The sequence below is a fragment of the Tenrec ecaudatus genome, unplaced genomic scaffold, assembly GCF_050624435.1.
Source record: "Tenrec ecaudatus isolate mTenEca1 unplaced genomic scaffold, mTenEca1.hap1 Scaffold_86, whole genome shotgun sequence".
Classification (NCBI taxonomy): domain Eukaryota; kingdom Metazoa; phylum Chordata; class Mammalia; order Afrosoricida; family Tenrecidae; genus Tenrec; species Tenrec ecaudatus.
The window spans coordinates 297605-318436 of record NW_027459695.1 but is presented as its reverse complement, the minus strand read 5'-3'; the positions used below and the strand labels follow the sequence as shown (position 1 = coordinate 318436).

The 20832-nt window shown below is 38.3% G+C and overlaps 1 protein-coding gene across 5 annotated transcripts in view; it reads right to left on the bottom strand.

The window, feature by feature from the left end:
* The window catches only part of LOC142436914 (thyrotropin-releasing hormone-degrading ectoenzyme-like), a 337115-nt gene that overhangs the window by 54419 nt on the left and 261864 nt on the right, over positions 1–20832 (bottom strand). Inside the window, exon 12 of one of the 5 annotated variants that reach the window (XM_075540258.1) lies at positions 13977–15397. The exons of the other annotated variants lie outside the window; for them this stretch is intronic. Coding sequence (XP_075396373.1) covers positions 15358–15397 — 40 coding nt within the window. The 3' untranslated portion in view covers positions 13977–15357. Of the gene's footprint in view, positions 1–13976; positions 15398–20832 lie in introns of those variants that run through there. 5 annotated transcript variants of the gene reach the window in all.

The following is a 20832-nucleotide window of genomic DNA, read 5'->3' as shown; positions in this document are numbered from 1 at the left end:
CTCTGTTCCCTAAAAATTGCACTTCATCCACAGGGTTTTCTTCCACAACACACAGCTGCTAGTGTTTTTGGTTTGTTTTTCCACATGACTTCACCTTCCTGGTCAAAGCTGATTTGTCCAGGGCTAAACACACAATGAAAACATAGCCATATTTGCACACTACAAAATTTGAAGTGAGACAGCAAGCTATTTGTTGAGTTTTTTGAATGACAGAAGTCTAAAAGGAAGTGTTGTGATACAGGAAACAGTGAGTTTTGATGTCCAGGATTTATACTGGGGACCCAGTTGGCACTCCGAATGACTATTCAAAGTGATGGTATGAATCCTCCTCTTCCATGACCTACACATATAATAGATATAACCACTAAGTCCATGATTTGACAAATGTCTTATGTGATTGAGTTTGGGTTCCCCATAGGATTAGATCCTGAGACAAAGGTTTTAATTAAGCCATTTTGGGGGAGATATCAATAAGGAAATGGGAAATAGAAAAGGGAAAGAAGGCAGCCAATGAAAAGTACATTATCAAACAATTTAAAATTGTGAGCAACTGGAGGTTAATCTTACTGGAGACACTCTAGAAAATCCACTAGTTATTCTGCCCAGAATGGGAGGGAGTGTGGCTATTTGTCCAACAACTCCTATGGGTCATTGGTTAAGGGTTACTCCAGGAAGCAAGAATTAACTCCACAACCTCCTAAGCCATGCATGCTCAGGTACAGTGGTCTACAGAAACTAGAGAAAGCAAGAAGAGAGATGTGCTGGCCATTCAGAATTAGGCTAGCATGCCAAGTTGTCAGACATGTCAGGTTCTTGCACTATCATAACTTGTGAGATATACAACTGGTATTTCAAACACAAGCATAGTTACCCGTGGTGGAAAATTTTCAGAAAAGCTTACAAGCTAAATAGACTAGAAAGAATAACCTGCCAATCTACATCTGAAAAAAATAGTGGTGTTTGTGGAGCACATTGATAGCAGTGGAATATTGTTTCATATAGTGCAGGATGATGAACCCCTCAAGTTGGAAGACACTCAAAATATAATTGGGGAAGAGCTGTCTCCTCAAATAGAGTTGACCTTAGTGATATAAAGTTTTCAGGACCTATATTTGTTGATGTGGCAATGACTCAAAATGAGAAGAAACAGCAGTACTGCAATAACCACTAACAAGAAGATGGGATGCATGAAATATGGATCTAGAAAAATTGGAAGGCATGAAAAAATGGAACACATAAAGATCAAACACTCTAGGTGTTATTGAACTGAAATAGACTGCTATTGGCCATTTTGAATGTCATAATAATATGGTTTACATACCAGAGTAACAAATTTGAAAGGAATGGATGACTTTCATGTTAAAAAAGAGAATGTTTCAACATCGATTCCAATGTTCACCATTGTTAGGTGTAGGATATATTACACCTACAAGGATGAATAATTAATAAAGTTATTATTCAAATTTACACACCAACCACTAATGCTAACAATAAAGCCATTGAGGATTTTTACCAACCTTTTCAGTCTGAAATTGATGAGACATGCAATCAAGATTACTGATGACTTGAATGCAAAAACTGGACACTAAGGAGGAGGATCACTAGTTAGAAAATATGGCCATGGGGATGGAAGCCACATGGGAGATCTCATGATAGAATTTTCCAATAAGGATGGCTTATTGATTGAACATTTATTTTTCAGTGATGTAAACAGTAACCATAGACATGGATCATGTATATTGGATAGAAATACACAGGAATTATATCAACTACATCTGTTGAAATAAACTACTATATATACTCGAGTATAACCCAAGGCAACTAATTTTACCCCCCAAAGCTGGGGTGCTTTTTCAGCATAAAAAATGTGCTGAAAAAAAACTCGGATTATACTCAAGTATTTACGGTATAAAGAAGTTTAATATCATCAGTCACGAGACTGGAGACCAACTGTGGAACAAACCATCAATGGCAAATTCAACTCGAATTCAAATAAAATTAAAACAAGTCCCCAAGAGTCAAAGTATGAATTTGAGTATATCTCATCTAAATTAGAGGATATTTCAAGAAGAAAGTTGACACATTGAACACAAATCACCTGAGATGATAGGATTTCTGCAATAATTTCAAGAACATCATAAATAAAGAAATTCAAGGATAATTAAAAAGATAGAAACTATAGAAAAGACAAAATGGATGTCACGTTGAATGTGGAGTAGCTGAAGCCAATGAAATGATGAGGTACGAAAAAGAGAGAGAGAGAAATATAGAAATAATTGATGAAGTAAAGATGCTGAATAAAGAAGCTGAACATAAAATTTCAAAGGGGAATTCAAAAAGATGGAATAAAGAATTATATTAAAAGGTGCAAAGACCTGGAATTAATATGTTAGAAAAATAGTCAGAGAAGAAAAAGAAAGTAGAAAGAAAAAAACTAAAGAAAGCCAAAGAATTATGCAGGATACCATCAAAAGGAATAACTTTGTAAGATCAGAATTTCAGAGCAAGCAGATACAACAAAAAGCACAGAGAAAAGTGTTAAAGAGTTATGGGAAGAAAATGTTCCCAGTAGCTGAGAGAACAAAAAGGTATGCCTTCAAGAAGCTGACTGAACTCCAATCAGATAGATTGCTGCAGGGCCAGTGAATTTCTTAACATGACTTTTCTAATGAAAGCTATTGTACCTCCCCTAAAACCTTTCCCTGCCTTGGACTGGGTCAGAAAAGGGGGATGCACTGAGTGGATGCATCTTTGAGAAACTGCTGAAAGGATACTTTCGCTAACCATCCTGTTGGGTATAAGATATGACCCCTTAGGTCAAGCAGGAAAGGGGAACTCATTAGCTATAAGAGCCGGGAGTGGAGTGCCCTCTGGACGCCGGGATCTCTGCATAGTGAAGCTCCTTGTTTCAGAAGGAGGTTGTCCCATCGAGGAGAAGCAGCACCACCAGAAGCTAGAGCATAGAGCAGCGTGGCAGATTTCCCAGGCCCCGGAGAAACTAACACGGAAGGCTTTGAGGCTGGAGCCTGGTTGTGAAGTGGGTTCCCTCTGGGTCCTTAATGTGGGAAGGTGGATTTGCTGAACCAGGGAATTGAGCTGAAGGCCTGTGAGTTGAGGCTTACAGGAGAGTAGCGTGCCTTTGGGGTATTTATTAGAAGACCTGAAAGAACTGTGTAATGTGTCCTGATGAACAACTCTCTCCTGAACATTTCTTGTATTGCAACCTGTTAACTTGCATTATATACCCTTTAATCATGAAAAAGTTTTGTGAGTCCTGTGTAGCCACTGCAACAAATATTAGAACCCAGATATAAACGTAGATAATGCTGTCTGAATGCCAAACCTACTGCTAAATAAAATTACCAAATATATTATAATCAAACTTGGTTAAACCAAAGATAAGGAAAGAATCTGGAAAGAAACTCAGGGGAACTGAAAACTTAACTAAAAGAAAAATCATGAAATTAAGCTCTGATTTCTTCGTAGATACTGCACAAGCATGAAGGCATTGCTATAATGTATATAAAACTTTAAAAGAAAAAAAATCAAATTGCCAACCAATAATTTCAAATACAACAGCAAAACTGGGACACTTACAGAAAAACAGAAATGAAAAGAATGTGCAAAACCCATTTTACAGGAAATACTAAAGGGACTTCTTTGGAAAGAGCTAACCATGCCAGGCAACGACCGGATGTCAGCACACAAGTCAGCATACCCGCAGGGCAATACAGGAGTGTCCTGGGTAAGGCAAACAGCCAAGACTAAAATTAGGGAGCCCTGGGTATCAATTTAAATGAGAGAATTATAAAGTAAAAGAGAAGGAATATATTTTGTACTTATAGAAAGTCCAACTGGAGATGGCATGTCTATTTTAAATTATATTGCTCTAAACTTGGAAAAATTAATTAATAACAAGATAACATAAAGAAAATTAATAAAAATTAATAAACTTCCTCAAAACAATGGCAAAAGGAAAACCATAACAATAGAAGTGAAGAAAGATCAACAATTTAAAAATTAACAAAGTCCAGAAAATTATATGCAAGAAACTAGTAGCATCACATACACACAATAACAGCAATAAATTAATACCCATTGTTAATTACACTCTACAGAAATAGATTAAATGCAATATGTAAGGGATAAAGAGTAACTAAATAGATAAGAAAACGGGGCCTATCAGATACTGTCTTCAAGGAACACACGTTGGATACAAAGACAAAAATAGATTAAAAATCAAGAGATAAAAAATTTCAAGCTAATAAGAATAAAAAAGAACAGGGGATGGGCAATATTAATTTCTGATAAAACATACAAGGGACAAAGCAGCATAAGAGGCAAGTCATTGATTGTATGATGATGAAAGAATCAATTGAACAAGAAGATATTGTCATAATAATTGTCTAGGTCATAAAAAAGTCAATGAAAAAGCCTCAAGAGACATAAATCAAACTCTAACAGAATTGAAGAGATAAACAGAAAACTTGCAAGTAGTAGCAAGAGACTTTAATACACCACTTTTAATGAAGACTAGAACAGCTACATAGGAACTCAACAAAGACGCAACAAAACTGAATGCATCAATCAACATGATTTCATACACACATACAGATCACTTCACTCAACAACATACTATACATTCTTTTCCAACACATATGGATCATTCTACAGAATAGATCACATGCTAGGCCACAAAGCTAAATCACAATAATTTAAGAAAAACATCAAATACTATAATGCATCTTTTAAGAGCAAAGTGCTCTAAAATTAGAAATCAGCAATAGAAAGATCAATAAACAATCAACTACACCAAAGTTAAATAATAGCTTTAAATAAAAAACTATCAAATAATAGATATTTTTTAAAACTCCTTAAAGCAAACAAGAATAAAACCTCAATACTCACAGAAAAAGTACTGCTCAGAAAAACAATCTAGCAATAAACACACACACACACACACACACACACAAATAACAAAGAACCCAATCACCACTTTAACCCAACATCTCTAATAATTAGAAAAGGAGCTCTATAAAAGGCCTACAATCAACAGAAGAACAGAAGCAACAGATCAGATACTAATGAAACATTAAAATAATAGACAGACTCAACAATGTAGACCTTGTTTCTTTGAAAAGATACACAAATCATTGGAAATGTAACAAAGAAAAAGAAGGAAAAAGACTAGTGAAATGGATAACACCACAAGAGTCAGGTAAAATAAAAGGGATAACCAAAATATGCACAACTGTGCTCCAAAAATGTTTTAAACTATAAAATGTACATATTTATAGAAACACACAACTTACCTAAAGTAATAAAGAATGAAGAAGATATTTTGAACAGAGCCATCATTAAGCAGAAATGAATCCTATTATTAAACTCACAACAGCAGCAGAACAAAAGTCTGTGCACACAAAGTTTCATTGTAGAATCTTACCAACTCTTCAAAGAAGAGCTGACTCTAATCCTACTTGGGCTATTCCAGAGTACAGAAAAAGATGAAATACTTGCAAACACACTTAATGAAGCAAACATACCCATGATATTAAAACCAGGCAAAAGCATCACTAAAGAGGGAAAATCATAGACACATATCCTTGATAAGCATAGATATTAACATTCTCAACAAAGTTTATTCAACAGTACACAAGAACATATTTAAAAATACATCAAGACCAAGTGGGATCCATAATGTTTATTTAAGAATGGTTCAATATTAGGGGGGGGAAATCAGTTCAATAACTACATTAAAAATTTTAATTTCCAGAAAATTAATTTTCCTAAATATAACACACACTCTTGATAAAATAGTAATAGATGGGTAATTCCCATCAAAATCTAGGACACATATACAAATCAATGGCCAACATTAGTCACAATGAAGAATCACTGTAAGTATCACACTGTGCACAGGTACTGCACAAGAATGCCCTGAAGGGTTACTTCTATTCACTGTTGTGCTGGGAGTCTTAGTTAGAGCTCCGGTGCAAAAAAGGGAAAATTTAAATCATCCAAATTGAAAAAGTATAAATAAACTCTATTTTCAGATGTTATTATCAATTTGCAACAATAAGTCAAGATTCGTTTCCACCAATAAGCAGAAATCTGAAAAGAAACTCAGGAAAACACTGATCATTTACAATGCTGTTCTTCGTTGCTCTGAGACCATTCTGACACATAGGGAGCCGACGCACAACAGAACGAAACCCTGAGAGTCCTGCGCCGTCCTTACAAGTGTCCCCATGCCTGAGCCCATTCTTGTAGACACGTGCCAATGCCTCGTTGATGTGCCTTCTTGTTTGCTGGTCTTCCATTTTACCAAGAATGATGTCCTTCTTCAAGGACTGGTCTCTCCTGATAATACGTCCAAAGTATGAGAGACAAAGTCTTGCCATCCTTGTCTAGAAGAAGCGCTCTGGCTAAACTTCTTTCATTGTACCAGTCAGTCATCAGCTGCAGTCATCATTGTACCAGTTTTTCATTGTACCAGTCATCAGTACTTTCAATATTTTTCTTTAGTACCACAACTCATTTGGATTAATTCTTCTTCGTTCATCCTTATTCAGTGTCCAACAGTCATATGTTTGTAAGGCAACTGAAAATACTATGGCTTGTAACATCAAAGCCTTTCAAAACTCCAGAAGCCTCGTGCAACAAATTTACCCAAAGTATTATGCCTTCTGATCTCTTGACAGCAGCTTCCATGAGCATTAATTGTGGATCAAAGCAAGACAGATTTTTGACAAATTCAATCTTTTCTCCCTTTACCACGATGGTCCAGTTGTGAAGATTTTCGTTGTCTTGAATTGACTCATAATCCAGAATGAAGACCGCAATCCTTGTTCTTCAAGTGCATCGAGACCTCCTCATCTTCACCAAGCAAGGTTGTGTCATCTTCATACACTAGGTTGTTAATAAGCCTACCTCCAAACCTGATGCTACATTCTCCTTCATAAAAGCCAGCCTCTCTGATTCTTTCCTTAGCATACGGACTGCACCAGTACAGTGAGAGGCTACAACCATTTACAAGAACTACTCAAAGGAAATACTTAAGAGTAAATCTAACCAGAGAAACAAAAGGCCTATACAAAGAAAACTAAGAACACAAATAAAATCAACCCAAAGAAAAATAAATAAATGATAGAGTGCACCATGTTCATTATACAGAAAGACACAGCATTGTGGAAATATCAATAACACCCCAAAAGATCAATAGATATAATGCAAACCTGACCTAGTTTCCAATATAACTCTTTAAAGAGAGGTAAAAACCAATTACCAGCTTTATATGGAAAGAAAAGAGACACTCTAGAGTAAGAACAATACTAAGGAAAAACAAGGTAGGATACATTATACTTCTCAATCTCAAAACCTACTGAACAGCCACTGGAGTGGAAAAAAAACAGAAGGGGAAGAAGAAAAGAAAAAGCCTTTTAGTGTTTCAATAGACTCATAATCAATGGAATGGAATAAAAAAATCCAGAGGTAAATCCATCCGACTATGGATAGCTGGTCCTTGTAAAGGGTCAAAATGCATTATCTAGGAAAAAATAATATTAAAGTGGTACTGACCATGCTGGATACTCATTTATAGAAAAATTAAACTGGGTATATATCTCATATCATACATAAAAGAAATTCAAGATGAATTACAGATGTGAAACCTAGAGCTAGAGAGGTTATCACTGATACCACAGGGACACACATGAGAACCGTAACACAGAGCTAAATACACGATCAAATGTAAGTGAGAACACTTCAAGAGCAGGAGACACGCTGGATCACTGGGGTCTTCCTAAGAGCAGGCACTGCTGTGCACCCAAGGTGCCACCAAAACATGGAAAGGGAAGCCACAGCCCGGGGAAATGTGTTTGCCAGTACCAACGCAGCAAGGGAACTGATCTATAGAATTTATAGAGAACTTGAACACAAGAAAAAGATAAATAATCCAATAAAAATTGAGAAACCATAAACGGAATTTCATAATGTCAACCAGGAGGCCAACAACCATATGAAGTAATTCTTATGATTATAAGATATTTAAGAAATTAAATCAACACAACAAAGGGATGACTATACTTCAGCATTAATAGCAAAGTTTATAGAAAAAAAATGTAAAACAGCATACAAAAAAGGCTAGCAAGACTCCATATAAATCTGGTGGCACGGTAAAGTGATGCTGTCACTGTGAAAAATGGCGTAGCACTTCCTTAAATGTGGAAATAGAAATACCATGCGACCCAGCAAGCCATCTCCTTGGAAAATAAAAGCTGTCACACAATAAGAGCTGTGACACACACAGATACATGCACACTCGTGTTCCTGTAGCCCTCTTCAAAATAGCAAAAGCAATGGAGACAATCTAATGGTCAGCAACGGGAGAAAGGCTTCTCTAAGGTACATGCGCACAGTTGAATGCTACACAAACTAAACCGTGAACTTGTAAAACACCTGGAGCATGAATAAACCTAGAGGATATTTTGCTGAGTAAAATTAATCAGTTGTAACAGGGCAGGTAAAGTATGAAACCACTACTCTAAAAAGTAAAAAAAATCCACATTGAAAGAAATATTCTTTGATAATGATCAGAGGTTGAGGGCAAGGGAAGGTAGATTACGGACCAGAGGCAGGCATATTAACTACAGTAGAGAGGAAGGCAATGCATAAGAGCAGGGAGAGCAAAAATGACGAACGCTAGCCGGAGTCCCACAGCCAAAGTGAGCAGGTGTAAATACTGTTAATACCCAACCTTGCAATTAGGATGATTTCCAAGTAGATTCAGGATAAGCATGACGGCTGTAAGGTGTGGAAGGGAGACTGGGAGTATACCCATTAAGTATACTTGTTTGAAAACTGATTACTTGTACAGGCATGTTTACTATTGCCAAAAATACATCCACGAATGTAGTCAAGCATATAGGGGCCAAGTTCTGAAACCTTCTTAGATATAACCAAAAACCTTGAGGGAAGACGTTGTTAGAGCTGCGGGCTCAGGGTCATGGTCAACTGTCACACCAGAGTCCACGAAGGCAATGCTGTACATCCCACCTAAAGGAGTAGTGTCTTGTTCTTAAACGCTTTTGAGGGGTCATCCAAGTGAACTACTGGCTTTCCCCCTCTGGAAGAGTGAGGAAGAAATTTGAAGCCATATGGGAATAATTGGATCAATGAACTAGGGGTCACGCAAACACCTGTCTCTGTCACGCTGAGACCAGAAGAACTAGGCCGGCTCTACTACCACTATCGGCTGCTCTGAAAGGGGTCGCATCAGAATATTCCCAATAGAGCAGACGTATGAGGAACACTCAAAATAACAGAAACCACCAGGTTTCCTAATCAGACACAGGTGATTCTGATCATGGCCCTCGGTCACCTGTTAGATCCGGAAATGAACTCACTCCCATGGCGCTCAAGTTTCAGCCAGGCAAGAGACTGTTTTTTTTAAGGAGTACAATAATCCTAGAGATATACGTCCACCTTGAGACTCTAAAAGAGCAGCATCTTCCCAAGGACAACAGCCAGTGGGATTAGGAATGAGGTAGGAATGGGAACAGGCAACAGAGGGAGGAAGTAATCTTAGATCGTGGGAAACGCAATGAATGACATAAAATGTGTACGAACTCTTTAATGAAAAACTGATTTGCTCCGTAAACAATGGCAAAGTAAAAGGCTGAAGTTAAAAGAATTACAATTGTATAAAGAATTGTTAGCAGCAGGGCCTAGTCCTTAAAGAAGGACTTCAGACTTGATAAAACAGTCAGCGTAGAGGAAACACACCCTCAGGGTGATGGAGTGAACCAGTCGCTGCAAAACTTGGCTGAGCCACTGCAGTGATTGTAAAGGAGAGCCCTGCTGGGCAGCATTTCATTCAGTTCTACCTGATGACACGAGGAGCTGGAAGCGATGCAACAGCACCTACCCACTGACTACTCCCTGTATGGCCGCTATGTTGTTAGGTACCCTCACACTGGTTCCACCATCCCTATGCATAACAGAGTAAAGCACCTCCCATCCTGCTCCATCCTCACACTTGGTCTTCTGTTTGAGCCCTTTGCCGCAGTCACTTCACTGTGTCAATACATCTCATCAAGGGCCTTCCTCTTTTTCACCGCCCCCCTACTTTACCAAGCATTCTGCCCTTCTCCAGGGTCTGGTCTCTCCTGACAACATGCCCAAGGTACATGAGATGAAGTCTTGCCAGCCTTGCCTCTAAGGTGCTCTCTAGCGGCACTTCTTCCAGGACAGATCAGTCTGGTTGCTTTTTGAGAAGGGTATGTCACGTCCAATATTCTTCACCAACACCACAGTCAGAATACATGGATCCCCCCTTACTCATTGTCCAACTTTACACGCATAGGAGGCAATTGAAAACACCATGGCTTAACTGGAGATCCCCTCATAGTGGGGCTTAGGAGAGGAGATGGGTCAGTCAGGGTGCAAGGTAGTACCGACGAAGAGCACAGCTTTCCCCCAGATCCTGGATGCTTCCTCCCCCCAACTACCATGATCCGAATTCTACCTTGCAGGGCTGGATAGGGCAGAGGTTGTACACTGGTACATATAAGGGCTGGAGGCACAGGGAACCCAGGGTGGATGATACCTTTAGGACCAGGGGTGTGAGGAGCGAGGCTGGGAGAGTGGAGGGTGAGTGGGTTGGAAAGGGGGAACTAATTACAAGGATCTACATGTGACCTCCTCCCTGGGAGAGGGACGGCAGAGAAGGGGGGGAAGGGAGACTCCGGATAGAGCAAGATATGACAAAATAACGATGTATAAATTACCAAGGGCACATGAGGGAGGGGGGAGTGGGGAGGGAGGGGGAAAAAAAAGAGGACCTGATGCAAAGGGCTTAAGTGGAGAGCAAATGCTTTGAGAATGATTGGTGCGGGGAATGTATGGATGTGCTTTATACAATTGATGTATGTATATGTATGGACTGTGATAAGAGTTGTATGAGCCCCTAATAAAACGTTTAAAACAAAACAAAAACAAACAAACAAAACAACAACAACAAAAAAGAAAACACCACGGCTTGGGTCGAGCACACCTTAGTCCTCACAGCGACATTTTATAGTTATTGTGTTACCTAGAGATGTGTTAATTCATTTCAGACTACTATCTTTAAGAAACTTCAAGGTTAATACTAGTACGTCAATTTTAGAAATAGACATAGGTTTATTACAATTAAACAAATTGCCAAACTCGCCTTGTTAAAAAGTCAAAGAATGAAAGCCAGGATAGGCGAGAAAGCCCTTATAATATTGCCAAGAAAGCTCCCACACACTGGCCTCCTCTAGTATCACTCGTACCATTCCCTAACACCTGTCCACATGTCACTGTCTTAGAACTTACGACACTCTATTCCACACGCAACTAAACATAGAGCATAATTCCAGATGCTGTGAAATTAAAGCAAGTAAGTTTAGGGAAGGAGAATTATGAGAGAATAGCTTGAATCCTCACTAAACAAAACTGTATTAAGTTAAGGAACAGGTTGAACAACCATAGCAGAACACATCTCAGAATATGGCTGAGAAGAGCAGCAACCTCAGAAGTCCTGAGCAGGAACACATGCGGGAGTTGGAAAAGTAGCAAGAAGACCTTCCTGGGTGGAATGGGAATGAGGTAGGACAGAGGGTGATGGCTACAGAACAAAGAACCTTAAGTAATAAGGCTCGAGTTTGCTTTCTACGTGGGACAAAAGGCCACTGCAAGTCTTGTTGGAGAAGGGCATGGTCAGATTTATTACTGGGAAGGGTGACTCTGGCTGCTGCAGAAAACACACTCAAGTCTGTCACACAGTTTTTCAAGATGAGAGCAAAATGAAATATGATTCCAACTTGATCTCCTCTCTCACTATATGGACTATGCTCATGAGAAAAATAGATAACTAGTGAATGAAGTGGATGTCATGAAAACACAGAACACGATATTTTAAGATAGACATTGCATGATATATCTTTTTGAAATCTTTTTTTAAAGGTGCAGACATTAAACATTTTCCAAAAGCTTATCTACACATTATTTATTGTTGTTCAACTGTGTAATCTAACAAGATACTGAGAAGGTTACTTAGAAGTTGTTTAATAGTGAAGATATTTTAAAAGCATACCCTTAGAAAATTATATATTCTACCTTTAGTTAATCAGCAGAGCTATCCGATGGTTTAAATATGGGAAAATATTTAAAAGAAACTGGGGAAATTATCCATGCAGTGTACTATTCCCAGGCAAAAGGTGATGGAATTCTGCTTATTGGTGAATTTACTGATGTTCTACAAAGCTACCTGGATAAAAAATGGACAAAAAATTCCAGCAGGATTTTGCGGAGGTTGAGTTTAATGCCATCCAGATTCAAATCATTAACCTAAAGATCCATAAGTCATAGGAGACTTTAATTTCCTTTTAAAAACTGCTTTATAGAGAAATGTGTGGAAAACATGAAACTAAAGGAGGGAAAGATATTACTCAAACCAAATCAGTTAAAAATAACTAGGAATATTTCTCCTTGTATAACATTTGAGTGTTGCATTTTTATAGAGATTTTGTTATACTATATATAAAAATTATATATCATATTAACATCCTAATTTTTTTACATTACTATGAGCTGTTCAAAATTCCCTCATGGATTGAATCTTGGCTACATAAGTTTCCATGAAAAAAAGTAACAGGGCTATTGGCATCTTTATTACTCTTCTACATGTTCTAAATAAATTTCTATGCATGAAATCTCCAAGTTGAGTTTTGAAAATTGGCATTTGGCTTCTGTGATCCCTGAAAATATCTCTAAGTTTGTGTTTTCAGTCTTTGTCCACCATCATGCGGTGGGGATAGTCACAGTGATGGCCCACAGGAATTCAACCCTCGGTGTGTGTCGAGTTGGAATGAAGTCCTTGAAATCTGAACTTGTAAGCGTTAAGAATTAGGATCAGCATAAATGTGTTTCCCATACACAGGTTATTAGTTGACCCTCTTCCATGGTTTCTCTGACAGCAGTCATTCCTTAATGGAAATCTTTACTTCTCTACTGGATTTGATCAGAAATAAATAACATGATAAGTAAAGGTGTAAGCACAGGCTCATGGAATCAACAAAACGGGTAGCAGATGTCCAAAGCATATAACATGTGCAATCCAAGCAGATAAGATATAGGGAAAAGAGAACATCAGAGTGGAAGGGAACTGGGAGCGACTAAATGAAACTAACATTTAAAAAAATGTTGAATGCAATAACAGTTATATTTTCTGGTTCATTTTGGACCCATCAGTTATAACTTCACAATCAGCTCTTATTGACCACATGAGAATGGTAGTCATCTGCACTATAATCAGGTGGCTCATGACATTATCCGATCCTGTACAAAGTTAACTTACACTTAGCGTCATGTTGAGCATACCCTTGAAATTGTACTATGGTATTTAGAACAGCCCTCGCTCCAGCTGGGAACCAACAGCAGTGGTTCAATGAACTAAGAAGATGCAGGATCACAGGACAGAAAGTGAATATGGACATTTTAAAGTATGATTTTAAGAAACAAGGATCATGGATATCTGGGAAGGGCTCACCACCAAACATTACAAAACAAAAATAGTGAAATCTTTCCAAGTGACTTAAAAGTACTATTTCTTTTGACTACCTCAGGCCTTAATTTTTTTAGCTACCAATTTCCAAATAAAATGTTTGTGCTAATGCCTAAATTCAAATGTAAATTGCATTTTAATAAATTGCCTTTATTTTCAATTATTCAAATGCACTTGCTATGATAAAACCAAATTTTAAAAGCAACATAATTTAGCATCTTGGTAAATGAAATGAAAACAACTAAGTGGAGTACAAAGATAAAAGTTCACAGAATATAAAACAAAAAGGATTTGTGAACCCATATAAAAAACAATTCCAAAATTAAGTTTCTTCTTCAAATTAAATGAAGAGATTTATTTCATTATACACTCAGGCTTAATGGGTTCAAATCATTGGACTAGTATAGCTAGTGCTAAAGTTATTAATAGAAATACATCATAATCTGTTCCAAATGCTACATACAGTCCTGGTTGTAGTAAAATAATAGTAATAATGTTGAAGAAAGTGCAACTATTTCAGTATCTGAAATAGCCACCTCCGCAGATTCCATTAGAACAGAAACACGGCTCCTACTTGTGGAATCATTTTCCTTCTAATGATGCAAACTATTTGACTGATCAAGGGCCAACTTATGGCAGTATCACAGTGAGCCATTGAAAATGTGTCCGAAACTTCTGGATAATAAACAAACAAGTTTCACTAGTCAGGATCTATTTTTAGAGACAAAGCAAATGGTAAAAATGATAAGGCATGGCTACTGTATTCTCCATGGCTTTGCATATTGTTTTATTTGCAAAGCAGTCAGTTTTAAGCCATCCAATTCTCAATTTTCTATGGGCAGATTTAGCAATCGGTGAGACTCAAATAGGAATGAGAAACAGGGGAAGAGTTCAATGAACAGAGATCATATTTTGGGTCTTAGCATAACTCACAAACTGAAAACATGGGGTGGGGGTGTCATGAAGTACATATTTATTTTAGAAATATATATATAGTGAAAATTGCTCTGATGGAATGAATGATGCCTCAAATGGGCTTCCACACAGAAGGAATGGGTACAGAGGGTGGTGGATTAAAGGAGGCACACCTGAGTTAACTATTACTGATGCAGAGGGATGGATGCAAAAGAGTTCACTACATCTTCTGTCAGCTTTTTCATATATTTGAAATTCTTCATAATAAAATGTTAGACTGTCAAGTGGGAAGTAGTTCTAAGCTTTCTGTGTATGCCGGGAGTAGGCATCATGATGTCATCCTAAGGCATATGTTTAAAAGTATTTGATGAATATTATCTTCAAGAAAGTCAATCATTTCAATCTTGCTTTCCTCCTTGACAAAATGGGCAAATGATATTTAGCTCTCATGGTCATTCTAAGGGTTAAAAAAATCACAAACAGAGGAGTATTTCTTATATAAACTGTACAGCGCCTTAAGGCTGAAGGAGCAGAACTAGAACTTCTGCGACCATGTGCTCTCCATCTGCATTCTGACCTTGATTTGTTCCCTGCACTGAGCTACTAAACTCGTGGGTAGATCCCAGCACATCCATTCCCTGCTTAGGGACAAATTACCAAATGGTAGTGTAATTGCCATGGGAAAATTATGACTCTGTTCTGAATTATCTCCATCATAAATCCAAAACCAGTCAAACAAGCTCTGTCACCAGAGCGACAGGCCTGCTCTATAGTGACAAGAGTCCCACATACAAGTGCCCATAAATCCGTGAGTACCACCGCCCTCCAACGTCATCCTGAAGCAGGCGTTCACGTCAGATGCGGAAAGCCAGGCTGGCAGCATGTTGGGCACCACTGTGGAAACAATGCAAATGAGGTGATAGACAGCCGTCAGCAAGAGAAAGCCCCTTCATCTGCCTCTTGTCGACTGTACACGTGGCTGCAGGAAGCTGTTTGTTTGCTTCTGCATATTTTTCTACTGCATTGAAGGGGGAGGGGAGAGGGCGTATTACAATTAAGAAGCTTAATAGGCACTCGGGTCTCTTTCTTTTAACTTGAATCATTTCTGTTACTAGAGGTATAAAAGCCTGTCGAAGAAATAAACTTCTCTCAAGCAATCACAGTGAGGGACATGACAAGGACCAGAGAAGGACACATCTTTGTGCGAGTCCTTATTTTCTTCTCTAGTCTTGGGGGAATGTTCATCTTGACTTAACAGAGAGATGAAACATCGACTATAATTCCTCATGATGTACAGAGGTATTTTCCTGCCTCTCAGAATGTTATACTCTATTTCAAATTAGAGTTAAAAGCCACCCAATCCCATTGCAGATGAAATGTGGGCAGTAAAAAAGATTTTTTCTATGGGAGAGCGAGGAGGGACATCAACTAAAAGGCGGGTTCTGTTGAAAAGCTAGCTGGGCTACCCTGAATTCAGCGGTGAGAAGGAAGGTATGCTGGTTAGTTTTTGTTTGTTTTGACACTTTGCTCTCTTTCTTCAGGGGTTCAAGTACAGAGAAAGGGTAAAGGTACACCCATGGCTGAGCTGTGACATGTACACAGTAGACGCTGCACTGAAACAATGCTATGAAGTTACTTGAGAGCTTACACCTGCAAAGGACTTTGTATTTATACCTCACCATTTTATATTCTTAGAATTATTATACACTGGAATAGTGTTTAAATCAAATCAAATTAAGCAAAAAATACATGAAGTTTCTCTATCACCTGGAGATTTTTTTTCTAGGTAACAGTAACTAAGAGACAATTTATAAATCTCTCCAGGCAAAGAGGGATGAAGGGAAATTGCTTTCTCTAGCAAGAGTTTGCACTAGACTACAAAACTAACGGTTGATATTTCAACCCACTCAGCACAGCCATGAAGAAAACTACGGCGACCTGTTTTGGTACCATCGATGGAGGTGAGAAAATTGCTCTCTGACCAGCGGAATGGCAACATCTCTACTGTATCTCAATTTAACATACAATTTTGTTTCTGAAAATACACTATTTATATAGAAATTTTATTAAACTGGGGATCTTTAGGTTAGGAATATAAACCATAAGCTTTCTTTGATTTTTCTTTAATGCTGATGATATTCAAATAAAGTTTAGGAAAGAGTAATGATTATGATGTTCTAACTCAATGATGAATAACAATTCAAGGACATTAATGGTATGGATTTACTATTTTCTATCAGTGACACTCATTAATTAAAATAATCATCCTTCGTTACTATCTGAAAATTATCCCTCATTACCATTTGTAAGAGGTAATTTTCTAAAGTAGAAGCATCAATAAAATAACAAAGAATGACAAAAATACAATCTAACAACAGTGATATGTGCTCATATTCTAAATATGAAAATCCAAATAAGTATATATCTTTTTTAAATTATCAAAATATCTTATATTTTCCTGAAATAATGGTATATAATTCAAGATTATTAATGAAGTTGCAAGTCACATGAAATTGAAAAGATGAGGGGGTGTAGGGAGGGAGGGGAAAAACGAGGACATGATGCCAGGGGCTTAAGTGGAGAGCAAATATTTTAAGAATGATGAGGGCAATGAATGTACAAATGTGCTTTACCAATTGATGTATGCATGGATTTTGATAAGAATTTTATGAGTCCCTAATAAAACGATTAATAAAAAAAAGAAATTGAAAAGGTGAGAAAATACCGTCAAGTTAACTGAATCATATTTATAAAAGGTCTAAAATATAAATTTAAAACAAAACAATATCATTATTATTTAACACACAACACTGGAAAAACAATAATTTTTATAAGACTCATATAGTAATAAGAAAAAAGATGACTGATAAAATAGTTCATTAAAAATTATAGTTTTAAGAAAAAAATGCAAAATTCATAGAACCTAAGTGGCTAAAAATCACCATAACACGTAGACTCACTGTTATTTTGTTCTAAAAGAAAATATCTCAATTAAAATATAAAAGAATCAATTTATTCTTTCTTACCTGATTTGTCAGTAGTTTAACCAGTATCCACTGAATCCTACAAGCATTATGAATAAGCCAGGTATTTACACTTTCTATAATATCTCTTGTCTTTATGGAGCTTTATTTATTGACTTTTAAATTTCTTTCTTGGTATAAAATTTTATTTTCATTGTTCCAAAGGACAGCATTGATTCTGCAGCTCCGGGAGATGCACATATCTGATCAGAGCACACAGGAGCAGATGAAGGGGCAGGAGGAGAGAGTGGAACACAGCCTGGCCCACCAGGCCGTGAGGATGATATTCCTGAGTAGAGCAGCCAATCCACAGAGAGGACAACATGGCTAGCCCCACTACGAGACATAATGCCCCTCAGTGACCAAGGGTGATACAGGGGACAGCACCGGAGACACAGTGTGTGAATTGCACCTGACCTGATCCCACCACACTGAGGCAAAGCACTGGGGGAGTGCAGCAGAACAGCAAGAGAATGGAGAGGCAAGGTCCCCAGGGAATGCTGAAAGTGTACTTTGGGGCCAGGGCGTGGTGCCCCAACAGACTGGACTGGAAAACGCTCCTAAGGGCCAGCAAACGATCCCTGAACTAACTACAACCTTTTCTCTTGAGAACTGTTTTGTTCTGTTCTTTGTCAGTGTTTTTTTGTTTTGTTTTGTTGTTTTGTCTGGTTGTATACTGTTGCTCTGTTTTCCTCTTTCTTGTTTTCGTGCACGTTAGAGTCTCCACAGGTCTGTCTGAATAGGACAGGCAGGATGAACTATCTGGAGGAAAAACAACGGGACCAACAGTTCCGGGGGGACTTGGGGTGGGGGGTAGGGGGGTAAGGAAGTGGTGTTCACAAACACAGGGACAAGGGAACAACATGGGACCCAAAATGGTAGCGGGGGGGGGGGGGGAGTGGCAGGCCTGGTGGGTAATGATCAAGGGTAAGGTTGCGTAGAGAAGAGGTATACTCTAACCCAGGTGGTGACGAAGCATGGTAGTAGGGCAGGAGGAAAGTCAAGGGAGATGGAGGAAAGAGCTAGGAGTCAAAGGGCATTTATGGAGGTCTAGACAAAGACATGTACATGCAAATATATATAGGAGGATAGGGAAATAGATCTATGTGTCTATATTTATAGGTTAAGTATTAAAGTGGCGGAAGGACCTTGGGCCTCTACTCAAACACTCCCTCAATGCATGAATATTTTCTTTTATTAAATTGGAACTCTATGATGCTCACTCTCCCGACACAACTGCTGGAGCCAAAGTCGGTGAACAAGTAAATGTGGTGAAGAAAGCTGATGGTACCCGGCTATCAAAAGAGATAGTGGCTGGGGTCTTAAAGGCTTGAAGATAAACAAGCGGCCATCTAGCTCAGAAGTAACAAAGTCCACATGGAAGAACACACCAGCCTGTGTGATCAAGTGGTCCCAAGGGATCAGTTAACAGGCATCAAAGAACAAAAAATCATATAATTGGCTGCACACCTCCATGATAGGATCGCTGAAGACAAATGGGTGCATAAGCAAATGTGGTGAAGAAAGCGGATGGTGCCCAGCTATCAAAAGAGATAGTGTCTGGGGTCTTAAAGGCTTGAAGGTGAACAAGCGGCCATCTAGCTCAGAAGCAAAAAAGCCCACATAGAAGAAGCACACCAGCCAGTGCAATCACGAGGTGCCAAAGGGACGAGGTCTAAGGCATCATGCAAAAAAAAAATGATGTGTGTGTATATGTATATATATGTGTGTGTATGTATGTATGTATATACATACCATATTGAATGAAGGGGGAAGTGGAGACCCAAGGCCCAAGTGTCGGCCAATGGAGATCCCCTTATAGAGGGGTTTAGGAGAGTAGATGGGTCAATCAGGATGCGAGGTAGTACCGATGAAGAACACAGCTTTCCCCCAGATCCTGGGTGCTTCTTCCCCCCAACTACCATGATCTGAATTTTACCTTGCAGGGCTGGATAGGGCAGAGGTTGTACACAGGTACATATGAGGGCTGGAGGCACAGGGAATCCAGGGTGGATGATACCTTCAGGACCAAGGGTGTGAGGGGCAATGCTGGGAGAGTGGAGGGTGAGTGGGTTGGAAAGGGGGAACTTATTACAAGGATCCACATGTGACCTCCTCCCTGGGAGAGGGACGGCAGAGAAGGGGGGTAAGGGAGACTCCGGACAGGGCAATATATGACAAAATAACAATGTATAAATTACCAAGGGCACATTAGGGAAGGGGGAGCGGGGAGGGAGGGGAAAAAAAAAAAGGACTTGATGCAAAGGGCTTAAGTGGAGAGCAAATGCTTTGAGAATGATTGGGGCAGGGAATGTATGGATGTGCTTTATACAATTGTATGTATATGTATGGATTGTGATAAGAATTGTATGAGCCCCTAATAAAATGTAAAAATAAATAAAGACTTAAAGAAATAAATTTTAAAAATTTATTTTCATTGTAAGCTTTAAATTGGAGTTTCATAATTCAATGACTCAAGGATGCCATCAGTTTTTCTGATATGTGATAATGTGATTACACGTATGATCATGTATCTACTGGAATTTTTTTGCTAATAAACATCTGAGTAAGCCTGAATGTTCCTTTTTCTTCATCCTAAAATCCAGTGTGTTCAACAGAAAATATCTTAATTTTAATCCTCTTGTTTTGTTTTCTAAAACACCTGGTACCCTTTCAATATACATATGTACATACTTATTGTAAGAACACTGAGCTTCCAGGTATTAAATGTCTTTACCATTTGTATCTCCTCTTCATCTGACATTTCCAGAATTATCAAGTGTGTTGCACACACACAAATGATGCCTGTTTACATAGTCATTGCATAATGATGATTACCTATTTCCTATTTAATTTATCTCAACTATCGGAGACATACTCTATATATCCTTTTGGTGTTCCTTGTGCTTATAGTATTCTTAGATTTTATATGATTCTCTTCTAATGCTAGATCAATTTTATTCTCCTTATCAGAGTATTTAATTTTTCTATCCTTGCTTCAAACTCTCATTTTTGCTTTTTTAAATAGTTTTATTAGGGGCTCATACAACTCTTATCTCAATCCATACATACATCAATTGTGTAAAGCACATTTGTACATTCATTGCCCTCATCATTCTCAAAACATTTGCTCTCCACTTAAGCCCCTGGCATCAGGTCATCTTTTCCCACCCTCCCCACTACCCCCTCCCTCATGAACACTTGATAATTTATAAATTATTATTTTCTCATATCTTGCCCTGTCTGACGTTTCCCTTCACCCACTTTTCTGTTGCCTATCCCCCAGGGAGGAGGTCACATGTAGAT